Source organism: Elephantulus edwardii, unplaced genomic scaffold (genome assembly GCF_000299155.1).
Source record: "Elephantulus edwardii isolate Elephantulus edwardi_28Jun2011 unplaced genomic scaffold, EleEdw1.0 scaffold00216, whole genome shotgun sequence".
Lineage (NCBI taxonomy): Eukaryota > Metazoa > Chordata > Mammalia > Macroscelidea > Macroscelididae > Elephantulus > Elephantulus edwardii.
Genome location: NW_006399966.1, coordinates 2,460,548 through 2,474,385, shown reverse-complemented (window position 1 = coordinate 2,474,385; position 13,838 = coordinate 2,460,548). Strand labels below are relative to the sequence as shown.

Here is a 13,838-nt window from a genome sequence, read left to right as displayed (position 1 = left end):
CCATGAATGAAGGAAAATTAGAAATTGTTAAGAAAGAAATGGAACGCATAAATATTGACATATTAGGCATTGGAGAGATGAGATGGACTGGCATGGGGCATTTTGAGTCTGGTGACCATATGATATATTACTCTGGAGATGAAAAGACAAAGAAAAACAGGGTTGCCTCTGACCCATAGTGATCCTAAATGAACCACTGCCTGATCCTATACCATCTCCACAATCTCTGCTGAGCTTAGGCAGACTGTTGCTTGTCACTGGGTGAACCTTTGCATGGAGGGTCTCACTCGGTTTCACTAGTCCTCTGCTTTAAACATGATTTTGTTGTTGTTGTTGTTATGTGCCATTGAGTTGCTTGCAACTCATAGCGGCCCTCTGTACAAGAGCCCTAAAGCTGCTCTATCCTGTGCCAACCTCACCGTCTCAAACACACTCATTCCTACCACTCCACTCACTGAATTGATCCATCTCATCAAAGGTCTTCCTCTCCTGAGTCGTCCCTCCACTCTCCCAAACATGATGTCCCTCTCCAAGGACCAGTCCCTCTTTGCAACATGCCCAAAGTGCATCAATGATCTTGTTAGGGTGCTATTTAACTTTTAAAAGGTAACATTTATCTTCCATTTCCAGTTCATTTAAAGATTGAATTTTTCTGTCATGTTCATTATAATCACTTCCTTTCTGTTATACAGGAGACACTAAAAACCACGTGGGGATTAGTGGAGCAATTACTAGGTATCAGCCATGAAAATCCTGCTACCAACTCTTCATGTCTCTTCAGCTCATATCATCAATTTGATGATATCAGACTACTGGAAAGTGGTGATAAGAAGCCTCGCTGCAATCCCAAAGGCACGTGGTTTGAATCCACCAGCTTCTCCACAGAAGGATGGCCAATCTCTCCCCCTGCCATTTACTCCTCTTGAAAACCAGCTCTAAGGTCAGCTATGAGTCAGTTCTGACTTGATAGCAAACAACAACAACAACAACAACAACACTGTCTCTGAGAGTTAATCCACTCTCTCTTAGTACTTCTACTTCTTAGTCCAAGATAAATGGACTGATTCTTCTTGCAACGTTTGCCATAAGGAAGTTCTAGAAGATGCATGAGAAGCAAGAAAATGAAGAAATCTCAATTGAGACTGTTTGTTTGTTTGTTTTTTTAAACTCAGATTTAGAAACCAGAGCACAGACAAGATCCTTATGCTTTCAGTCAATATACTCACTGTCTAGATCACTGAGCAGGTTCTGGCTCCAACCTGGAGGAAGAAGTTTAATTATCTACCATTCGGCTTCCCCTCCGCCTCCTCCAGAGGGACAGAAAGTAGAGGAGGCGGGGCCAGAAAAGCTTAAACAGGTATTTTGTTTAGTAGTTAAATTTGTACGATTTCTATAGTTCCTCACATCTCTAATGTGTATAGATTGTACTGAAAACACAGCCTACTGCCAAATTCCTAAGGTGTGAACGAGTCTGGAGAGGAAAGGCTGTCATTTACACACGCACACAGGAATGGTGGTGGTGAGGGTCAGCCGACAGGCTGTCATTAGTATTTCTTGTTTTTAAATTTACTTTAAGGTGTTAAATATAAAGATAACAAAACTTCAAGCACCTTCAAACGCACAAATCTGTGATAAATACTTAGGTTCATCAAGTGGCTCAATCACGACCAAGCTGTTTTCTATCACCATTCTCAGCTCTGTGTCTCTCAAGCATCATGTCATCCTGTCCCTCTCCTGCGGTAGTAGGTGTGAATGAATTTTGATCTCTCGATACTTGCTTTTTCTCATACTTCCTGTAGGTAGAATCCTTTATTATTTGTCCTTTTGTGACTGTGTCATTTCACTCAGTGTAATGCTTTCAAGGTTCACCCACGCTGTAGCGTGTATAATAGTTTCTCTCTTCTTTTCCATCCCTGACACTTGTTATATCTAAATTCTCTCAGTCCTTCTGTACAAAAAGCTGTGTAAACTGCTTTGAGAATTACTCAAGGAAGAAAGGCAAAAAGGGAACTTAGTTATTCATGATAAGATAGTCCCTAACATAAAACCCAAGGCTTTCCTAACTACCTGACTCCGACTGACCCTTAGCTCTGACACCCAGAGAGGCAGTCAAGGTTCAGCATACAGATTCTGGAGCCAGGCTCCCTGATCTGCAGTGCTAGCTTTGCTGCTCATCCGAGGTATGTCCTTTTCTTTTCCTCCTTTCTGGGGTCATGAAACAGGAGAACCAGGTTCTAGTCTTAGTTCTGCATCTATAAAGAAGGGGGGAGGGACTAGGTTCGTGGTTCTCAAGCAGGCATGCTTTTGCTCCCCTGCCCCCAGAGGTATTCAGCAATGCCTAGAGACATTCTTGGTCCTCACTAGGGTAGAGGGAGGTTCTACCAGCATCTGAGGGGCTAAACACTGTGAATGGACAGCTCCTTCCCCACAGAAAGAATAATCTGACCAAAATGACAGGGATGGCAAGGCAGAAAAACACCAGACCAGATTCAAGGCTTTCTCAGAGGTCCCCAAGAGGTGGGGCTGAGAAATCCCCTTTTAATGATTCTGTATGAAAGGCATGCATGAGAGGAGGAGAGAAGTATTAATGGTTAAAAGCTCACAGGCCAGCCCGTCTGGATTCAAACCTAACTGTATTGGATGCATGATTTGGGCCAGCTATTTTACATTTCCGAGACTCAATTTACTTTTCCACAAACTAGAGATGATACTGTATAAGGCTGTCACAAGGTTAAATAAGTTAACATGTGTAACGTCCCCAGAACAGTGCCTGGTACCGTGTAGGGACAGGCAAACCCTGTTTGCTTGCACTACACCAGCAGCATTTTATATAGAGCGAAGGCTCGTGGTAAGCTCGCACCAAGCAAGTCTACTGGTGTCACTTTTCCAATAGCAGGTGCTCACTTCGTGTCTCTGAGTCACATTCTGCTAATTCTCACACTATTTCAAAGCTTTTTCATAACGCTATAGCACATACCAGTCTCTAGTGTAGTGTAATCATAAGTTTTATACGCATGCTAACAAACTCAAACTCACTACCAGCGAGTTGGTTCCAACTCCTTGCAATCTTCCATTGGTCTCTGAGGCTGTAAAGTACAACTGGAGGAGGCTGTCCATCTCAGGTGGATTTGAACTGCCAAAGACATACAGCCTTTGCATTAGTAGTGCAATTCACTACTATGCCAGAGCTCCCTTTTTTCTAAGTCCTGGGAAACAAACAAAAACGCTTCATGTGCCTTTTTCTCGCACTACTCACTTTATCGCAGGAGTCTGGAACGGAACCTGCACTATCTCTAAGGCACGCCTGTACTGCTGTTCGACTCCGTCAAGTCGACTGTATCTCGTAATGATGCTATATGACTTAACAGATCTGAACTTGGCCCTATCCTGTGCCAACATCACCATCTCTGATATACGTGAGCTCATTGCTAGAGTCACTGTCAATCCATCTCATTGAGGGTCTTCCTCTTTTATCACTGACTTTCCACCTTTCCAAACGTGACATCCTTCTCCAAGGACCAGATCCTCCTAGCAACATGACCAAAGTCTGTGAGAGGAAGCTTCACCATCCTCCCTCCTGAAGAGCACTCTGCTTGTACTTTCTCCAAAACATACTTGTTTGTTCTCTTGGCAGTCATGAGATATTCAGTACTTTTCTCTTTCAAAGGCAGATGATTCTTCTGTTATCTTTATTCACTGTCCAATTTTCAGATGCATAACAAGTAACTGAAAAGACTATGGCTTGAATATGGCTTGAATTAGGTACACCTTAGTCTTTAACATTACTGCTCCTTGGAATTTTGGAGAGACTCTTGACAGCAGATTTTCCCAATGCAACAACATATCTTCTGATCTCTTGACTGCCAGCACCAAGGACATTGATAGTGAGTCCAATCATAGACAACTTTGGTCTTTTCTCCATCTATCATGATGCTGCCTATTGGCTCAGTGTTAAAGATTTCTGCTTTCTTGATACTGAGATGTAATCCATATTGAAGGCTGCCGTCCTTGATTTTCTGCAAGTATTTGAAGTTCTCATCACTTTCAGCAAGCAAGGCTGCATCATCTGCATAACACAGGTTGTCGAAGTACCTTCCTCCAGTCTGTTGTCACATTACTCGTCATGAAGTCCAGCTTCTTAAATGATTTGCTCAGCATACAGATTGAACAAGTATGGAGAAAGGATACAACCCTGATGCACATTCATTCATTAACATTACGGCCAATCTAAACCGGGAGTAAAGCAGCAAACGCCGGCCATTTTTCTTTAGGGAGTTAGTTACATGAAACAGATTTCTCAATAGAAAGAAAGGCTTTTGAACACTTAAAATTCAAGTGCAGTCCCTCTAGGGTTAGAAGTGAAACTCCACGTTCCCTCAGCTCCAGGCCAGAAGGCAGATGCTTGACAAGTTCCTAATACCTATTATATAATGCTCAAAGTAATGGGAGGAAATAGTTTTTACACATCAAGAAATCATTTTCAGTAGACAAGTACTTCTGCCTAGCTGCCATTAAAGTCCTCACAGCGCACACCCCTAAATCAAGCACTCATCTCCTCCACGGAAAACACCAGAGAAAAGTAGAGCAGACCTGGTGCTCCGCTCGTCCCTGCTGGACAAGTGCTAGTGCCGCCAGAAAGGACAAACAGCCTGTTCTATTATCTTTTTGTTTGTTATTTTAAAAAAATTATGTAAGTAGAAATACATAGCAAAGCATTCAGATGTACAGGTATGTAGAGCAGAAAAACAAGTCTTTCTCTATTCCTCATTCTAACTGCCCCTTCTCAGAAGTTACCGCCTTTCTCAGCTGAACATGCACCCTTAAAAACTTCGGGGATGCATCCATTTCTTTTTCAGACATTCTTATTAACATAAGTATCTATGTCAGTACATTTAGAGATACGTCATTTCAAGATTTGCCCCACTGGATTTCATAATGTGGAAGCAGCACAGTTTATTTAATCCTTTTCTTACTGGTGAACATTTAATACTTAGACTTCAACTTGGTAGTGACCTGATTGCTGATCTGTAAGTAACTCAATTGTAGTTGCCAGCAAATCTAATCCTTTGGTGACTCTGTAGACAGCTCTGCCTCCCCAAAAAGATTTATTTCTAAAGTGCGTCTGTAAATTTTAAAAAGCGTGCTGAATTTACATAGAGTCCGCTTGAGGTATGCACAGTTGCTCTCTGTAAGGGCTCTGAAGGAGCAGTCCTTAGCAAGCTGCACTGCTAACTCAAAGGCCGGGCCTCTCAGCTGGTTCGAATCCACACCAGGGGCTCCTTGGGGAAAAAGCTGGACCATCTTTCCCCGGGTGATTTAAATTTTGGGAACCTGACGGGAGATCAGCTATCAGTTAGTTCTGACTCTATGACAATGAGTGAGGTATTTTTTCTATTCAAACATAAATGTAACTTAAAAGATCACAACCAATGGAAAATCTAATTCAAGGTTTTGAAAATAATTCCCCATATGAAAAGGTACCAATCGTATTCTTAAGGGTATATATTTTTTGTTTATAAATCCAAATCTAGACATTTTTGGAAATCAAAGAGTTATATGCCACTTTCTCCTAATTAAAGCAAACAAATACCCCAAATATCAAAAATTCCCTGAGCTGAAGTTAGAATGAGTAAATGACTACATTCCTCACCCCCAGGGACCATCTAGAAGGACCCAGTGGGAAATTGCAGGGAAGAGTTCTGCCTCTCTAACTCGGGAGCAACTGCTTTCTTTTCCTTTCCTAATAAATTACAGGCAGACTTGAACAGATGTCATGTTGGCATTCAAAACCTAAAATATAGCTGAAAAGCAAGTTATGACTAATACAAGGAAAAAAGATGAATGTCAGAAAGCTTCATCTTTTTTTTTTCCCTTTCCCTTTTTCAAATTTCAGATAAGCTCTTTAGCCTTAGGGTTCCTCTTACAGAGCTCTGGAGTTTGGCTGGATGTCTTAACCCCCATTTAAACTGCAATCTCTCCACACGAGTGGGGGTGTGAAAATGCATTTTAAGAGTGTCAGTGTTTATGTTAATCTTAGCAAGAACTCCTTCCCTCCCAAATATGGCATGCACAAAATCTCCAGGCCCTTTCTTCCACTATATTTTATTTGCACTCTTCTGAGCATGTGAAAGATGTCTGTGCATGATTGAAAGGATCCTTATCTTCTTGGCAGCTCTACTTTATAGAGGAGCCACAGTTTCACATGGGATCTCAGAAAATACTTGCTTTCCCCTAGAATTTCAGGAGAAACCTGAAAAACGTAGACTGAAAATGGGCTTAGAGAGGGAGATGCAGGAGAGAGGAGACCCAAAGGAAATAGTGTCACTCACTTTCAAAGAACTAGGGCACAAGACCATAGCAAGTGGCTTTTCTCCCGACTAGGTGGCAGGGACATCTGAGCTCCAGTGATCACCCCACGTCAGCATGAGGCTTAGGCCTGGGCCCCTACACCCTTCTCCTTCTCACCCTAAAATCAGGTGTCTCCTGCCAAAGTCCCTTTCTTCAGGTTGATGTGAACCTACTCCCAAGGTTATGAGACACTGACCAGTTCATCAACAATTAGTCCACTGTTCTCTCAAAAGGGTTTGTTGTTTTGCTCTGACATTTACAGTTTAGGGGTCATTGCCAGGGATGCTGAAAAATGACATTTCTTTGCAATAACTATCTTTGGCAACAAAAATGAGCACGCACCACAAAACTGCAGGTAAAGGACAGAGTATGGTGAAAGTCTAACAGAAGGTCGTCTTCATATGCACAGGAGCCGCCATGCGCTGCTGGCTTTATTCACCTGCCCGCACAGCCCAGTTCTGGATCCCCACTTATGTAGGCTGGGGCATCAATGGAGCTTCCACTGTTCCATAAAGCCCGACTGAAGGTCATTCCTAATTGAACAGCTATTACTGAGGATGCTGGGGGACATTCTAACTAATTATCTATTTGTATGCAAGCTGCAGGTCTAGTTTTCTTCGCTAATACTCTCCTTGATTTCCAAGGAAATGTTGTCCCACTTGGGGTTATGCAATCCCAAGTGCCACCGGCAAGGAAAAATGAAACTACTACACTCATTAAAACAACAAGTCCTAAAGTGACGTTCCCCCAGGGAACCTCTTTCCCTATTTCTAGATATGGCTTTTATCCTTCTGTCTACAGAGCTGTATGCGACTTCCTTTTTCCTTTAACGTTCTTCTTGATTTTAGTTCTAGAAAGAACCAGGAAGGTATATACTTGAAAGTACCTCAATACACAAACTGAGAGACTGGAATCCAAATATATTCCCTCAAGTGACACCCAGTTTTACTGCATAATGAATTGTGTGCCTGAGGTTAAGTCACCTGGTCGTCCTAGCTTCTCAGGAACATGCTGCCTGTGTGTAAAGTATTCTTTCAACACTGAAAAGGCAGCAACATTTTAGAAGAACAAGGTAAACACCCTATTTCATCAAAGCATAATAATTTTCAGTGACACAATAATGGGGGGGGGGAATTCATTGTCACTGTGAATTTGGAGAATTTCTAATTAGAAAGACTCTTTTGGTGAAGATTCCTGTTTAAAAAGTAGGCGTGACTCTGGATTCTATTGTAAAGACAATAATCTGGTTTCAAGCCAAATGTGGAGGGGGAAAAAAGTTCTTCTAAAACACAACAGAAACTCATAACGTACATCAACTATTCTTTTCTAACGGTGATATCTTTTTTTATTTGGATTGATTTACCCATCAAGCCCTGTGTCCAGCTGCATTCTGGAATCATACGAGTTTTGATCTGTTTGTTTAAACAACAGAAGACTGGGGAAAGAAATCACTCCAATTCTGTCACCATCTGGCAGAATGCTAGAACACAGGATATGGACAGAAAGAACTTGTGTAATTTCATTCTATGTACTGTTCAAATGTAGCAATTTGTATTTTATATACCTCGACCAAAGCCTAATGAGAACTTTACGAGCACATTGTGCTTGGAATGCAATGATGTGTTCTACTATGTGATTCTCCTAAAATAAAAAGGCAAAAAAGAAGCTTCGACTGGAAAAAACAGGGAGTGATGACTGCACAGCAAAAGAACTACTTCTCAGCTATCTCTCCATTTAAAAAGTAGCTGTAGGATACTCAGAATCTACAATGAACAATGTTTTTCAATGTGGCTCAAAAGGCCAATAAGGCAGTTTTAAATTTTTATTGTTGTGTGCTGTTGAGTCGCCTGTAGCGACCCTATGTACAACAGCCCTAAACCCTGCTCTATCCTGTGCCAATCGCACTGTCTCCAACACACCTATTCCCATCACTCAAGTCACTAAATCCATCCACCTCAAAGGGGGTCTTCCTCTCCTGCACTGTCCCTCCACCCTGCCAAGCATGACATCCTTCTCCAAGGACTGGCTCCTCCTTGCAGCGTGCCCAAAGTATGTCAGATGAATCTTTGCCTCTAAGGAGCAGCCTGGTTTAACCTTCTCCAGGCTGAACCTGTTTGTTTTCCTAGCAGTCCATGGCATGTATATTCAATACTCTTCTCCAGCACCACAGCTCAAACGTATCAATTCTCCTTCTATCCTCCCTAGTCATCATCCAACTCTCTGACGCATAGCAAGTGATTGCAAAGACCATGGCCTGTTATCAGGCGCACCTTAGTCTCCAGAGTGACACCACTGCTCTCCAGTACTTTGGAGAGGTCCCTAACAGCAGACTTCCCCATTGCAATACAGAATAGGAATTTTCAGAAGGGAAGAGAAGGGCCAACAGATGGGGACTTCAGCAACCTCCTCCCCGCAGGAAAATACGACCCACAGGCCTAGCAGGTCAAGGTGGCGCTGTAAACCGTCGGGCACATGTGGAAGGTGCAGAATAAGAACTTTTACAGTTTTACATGAGATGCCTTTAAAAATCAAATTGAGAACATACACATTTAGATGACAACAATCCACAAAGGTGAGGGGGAATTGCCGTTTTACAATATGAAGAACCATTGTGTACCAATGAAGGAGTTTTTCTTTTGCTTTTCAACGAGAGGAGCGAACTGAGGGTGGGGGTAGGGGTGAGTGGGTGGGGAGAAAAGTGCAACAATGAATGAATGGAATTCCAAAATCTCTGTAGATGTTCACTGAAATGAATAATAATAGTAATAATAAAAAGAAAAAATATGAAGAACTAATTTTTTTTTGTCTAGTTAAATTAGTGTGAAAATCTTAGAAAGATAAATCATAAAAAAAGTGTTCTGGGAAGTGGCACTTAGAAACAAATTTAAATCCACTGAAAAACAAACCTACCATCAACAGCAAAGGGCATTACCACAATCCAACTGACTTTAACACAGATTGTAGCAAAACAGATTAAATTCATTACTAAAGCTCAACCCTGTTTTGACTTCAGTTCAACTGTCATGGTTGGTTAGAAGACCCAACCTGCTGGGCAGGCTTCTCCTTTCTGCCTGCCTAAAGAAAACCAATACCAGGATCTCCTGGCTTTTGGAATCACTCTATATTGCTTTGCTTTTATGAAAGATCCACACTGGTACCTGTTTGTGCCAATATAAATACAAAGAAGTCTGAAAAAGTTTCCCCTTCCCTACTACCAATGATGGAAAAAACCCTAGAACCAGCTTTCAGTGACGGTTTTGCAGAAAGAGGCGGCAGCGAGAGGAGCCCAGCCACGCTCCTTCCCCGGGACCTATACTCCGCATCTAGCACCAGACCGTCCGCCGTAGAAAGCTCTGAGTTGTATCTGTAAGCAGGCACTGTTAGTGTTATTTGTTATGAACAGAATAGGTACTTTACTTATTTGGATTCTGGGAGCACTCAAAAATTTTCCCCACATAAATGAATGGCAATTGCTTCTTCCTCTTCACAGGAACATTCTGTGTTTGGTCTAGTGAAGGAAACCTGTATCTGAATTCTCTGTCATTCTAAGGGGAAGTATTTGCAATTAAATGCCATAGATTATTACAGAAGCAGGCCTTTTTTTCTATTTGTTGGTTGGAGACTATAAAAGTTCAAAGAAACCATATCATTAGAATCCTTTTTGCACCAGGTGTCAGTTTTGGAAACCAGTAAAAATATTCCACAAGGATAAGTTAGCAAATGTGGAATCATCTTTCCATCTCTGCTCATTTCTTTTTTTTTTTTTACTTGTGCACAAGAGGAGACCGCCCCTCCTTCTTCAGCAGAACAGCCGGTGAATTTGAACTGTGAGCCTTCGGGATTGCTCTCTGCTCATTTCTAAAGCATACTCAAACAAATTTCCACATCTTCACACGAAAGGCTGATGGCATTATTGGACCTCAAAATACTCATGCTCAAGAGAGTGGGTAGTTTCCACTATTTCTCACATTAAGGTTCTGTTTGGGGTTTTTTGGGGGGGGGATGGGGTTTGGTGTGTTTTTGGTTTTTGTGTTTTTTTTTTTAAATACACGTGGCCTTTGTATCTTTCAGACTTGGGGGAGGAAAACAAGGCAGCCTGTCACTGCCATTTCAATGTGTATAAAAGTCAGGTGATGAGGGTCTCTGTCATTTTCTCTTAATCCAATTCCAAACTCGACCTTTACCCAGCGAACAGGTGTGTGCTATGTCTGTAATTTATCAGAGTGAGCGGCCAGGCAGAAAAGCTACCAACAATAGGGGGCTGATGGAGCCCAAGCTCTTAGTGCCCAGAACGCAGTTCTTATCCCCGCCATGATGAATACACTTTTATCTCCCAGTAGCAATTTAAAGATAAAGAATGATGGGGGTGAGGGGAGGAACACAGTCATGTTCCTTCAGCTTCTTGGATTCTGTTTTCATCCTAATAGTCTGCCAGAAGCTGTTATGTTTCAAATTCCTTTCATAAGATTACTCTGTTGCTCACATTCCAGTCCAAACCATGATATGGATATGAAAATAGTCATGACAGGATTTCCACTCGGGCAGATAAAGTCACTTCACACAAATTAAATAAATCTTCAAGAAGTGAATGATAAATGAATATGGCATTTCTTTGTATGCAGCAGGAAACACCATTCTGTAAACTGCAACTGTCTTTTTGGATCAACCCTAGCGAGTTAAAAATATGCCAGGTATCCATTTTACTAAGTATTAGTACATGCCAATTAGGCGACGCAACAGCACAATAAAAAGGAGGCATAGTTCACATTAGAACAATGCCACCGTCTAATAGATAGTGGCTTTTCAGCCGGGTAAATCTGCCTTGCATGGACCTTCAAAGCCCGTTGAAATTTCTAAAAAGTTTCACAGAAAAACATTCTAAATAATAAACAGAACAGGAGATCCACAAATAGCCTATAATTTTTCCACCATAAACTTAAAACTATTTAAAGTTGTAGTACTTTTAAGGTTCTTCTGAAAACTTATTAAAAAAAAACAACACGTGACATTAAGCAAAAAAAATATTTTTGCATTTTAAAAAATAATTTCAAAGTATTATTTAAAAAAAGTTTTTTGTCATAGTTGTTTCTATTTTTTAACAACACAAATTTTCCTTTTGAAACTCACCCATCTGCTCCACAATCTCGGGAGGAAATACTCGGGAAGCGAACGCTCGTCGGAATATATCGGAAAATTCCTTGTCCAGGCCTCCTATGCCCATTTTCTCAAAGTTCCAGTCAGGATTGATGATAGACTGACGGTTTTCCTTGGTTTTAGCTTTGCCTGTAAATCAAAGTGAAACACAAACTTCATCAGTAAGTGTAAAAGGACAGAATTTGCTGGGCATCCCAACAATTGAAGAGCGGCTGCCCAAGTAGAAAGATGAAGAAGGTGCCCTTCGCTGACTGTCGAGGAAGGGAGAGTTCTGCTGTGCTACCCACTTTGTCTGGTTCCTATCTGTGGTCAGCACTGCATTTTCAAGACGAGTTCATTTAGGCTGTAGTCCATTTGTAATTAACCCACAGAACCTGGTTTAACAAACCTTTAATTCTTTAAGTTAATGAATTCACTTGTTTAGAAGAAACACCAAGTGTGTATCTAATTGCCAGAACTGGAACTGAAACACAGTAATTTCTCAAGAGTCCGAAAACAAGTGCATTTAAAAGCACATATATTTATCTAGACTAAGTTTTATAATTGGATATATATATATATATATATATATATATATAAATAATGTCTCAGACTGAGGAGAGAGATGGGATAAATTTGATTTTAACTTGATTTCTTTTTTAAAAAACACACTCTTCTTTAAATTTGTACACAAATGTCTACAATAATTCTAAATATTTTGGTATTTATAAAATTCTTACAAATTTTTTTCACAAGACAAAAATGATGTAACTTTAATATCAAGAGTACCACCTAAAGGCACTCCAGAGAATTACACTAACTTTATCAAACAAAAAGAATAAAGGATCTTACTACTTACTGTAAACAAATAAAAAAGTAATTTTATAGCTTTTTTAAAAAGTCAGTGAAGAAAAGTCACACTGGGAATAGTTTATAGTAGATGGCTAATTTTATGGTTGGGGTTTTGCAGACCAAAATTTTCTTTATGAAGCTGGAATAGTTTATTTTTTCTTATACTTTACTGCCCTCTTGTGGTAAAGTCGATGTTCTGCAAAAAAACTCTCACAATATGCACACCCATGTTTATTGCAGCTTTGTTCACAATAGCAAGGAGTTGGAAACAACCTAAGTGCCCATCAACAAACGAATGGCTAGAGAAGCTGTGGTATATTCGCACAATGGAATACTATGCTGCATTAAAAAACAAGGAACTCATGCAATATTATTCAAAATGGTTGACTCTGGAGAACATTATGCTGAGTGAAATATCCCAGTCACAAAAGGACAAGTATTACATGATGCCACTGTTGTAGAATGGGACTGTCCTTGGGGTTGGGGAGAGACTGAGTAAGATGGGTTCAATAATGTATACTGCACTGAAACAGAGGAGGGAGAAAACTGTTTAAAAGAGATATATGACTAGGTACTTCTGTCATCACAGGAGTCTAGAGCGAGGGCTACATGGTGGAGGGGACCTGGGGGAGGGTTTGTAAAACAATGAAAGAATCCTTTCTTTTACTTTTCCATTAAAAAAAAAAAAGAGTGTTGACTATACACACACACACACACACACACACACACACAAAAACAACAACAACAAAAAAACAAAACAAAACTCTAACAAAATCTCATTTCCATGAGTTGTTGGAATGGCTTCCAGATATTTTTGCAGTCAAATGGCATGAGAGTGTTCAAATAATTTTATTTCCAATTAAAAAGGAAATCCTTGACATAATTTTTTATGTTTACATGTACAGTTCCCTTTAGAAAATATACTACAGGAGGAGTAAAAAGAAAATAAAATAGGGGGAAAATTCCTCCAGAAAGATCTTGTTTTATTTATAACTGGAGAGTCTGTATCTATAAGACAAGGCCTGCCATAGAGTCGATTCCTTTTCATGGTGACCGTACAGGGCAGACCTGAAGTGGCCCACAGGTTTTCCCGGCTGTCCATCATTATGGGAACAAGCTGCCTTACCATTCTTTCCTGCTAGGGACCAGCGGATGGGGTGGTTGTTGTTGTTGTTGTTATGTGCCATCGAGTCACTTGTGACTCATAGCGACCCTATGTACAAGAGCTCTAAATGCTGTTCTATCCTGTGCCAACCTAGCCATCTCAAACGCACTTATTCCCACCGTTCCAGTCACAGAATCGATCCATCTCACCAAAGGTCTTCCTCTCCTTCGCCTCGCCTCCACTCTGCCAAACATGATGTCCCTCTCCAAGGACCAGTCCCTCCTTGCAACATGTCCAAAATATGTCAGACGAAGCTTCAGAATCCTTGACTCCCGGGAACACTCTGGCTTCACCCTCTCCAGGACAAACCTGTTTGTTCTCCTAGCAGTCCATGGTATAT

At 40.9% G+C, this 13,838-nt stretch overlaps 1 protein-coding gene across 2 annotated transcripts in view; it reads right to left on the bottom strand.

The window, feature by feature from the left end:
• Window positions 1-13,838, bottom strand: part of NSF (N-ethylmaleimide-sensitive factor) — a 170,961-nt gene that overhangs the window by 111,249 nt on the left and 45,874 nt on the right. For both annotated transcript variants that reach the window (XM_006897816.1, XM_006897817.1), the window contains one exon: window positions 11,476-11,631. In XM_006897816.1, coding sequence (XP_006897878.1) covers window positions 11,476-11,631 — 156 coding nt within the window. The remainder of the gene's footprint in view (window positions 1-11,475; window positions 11,632-13,838) is intronic.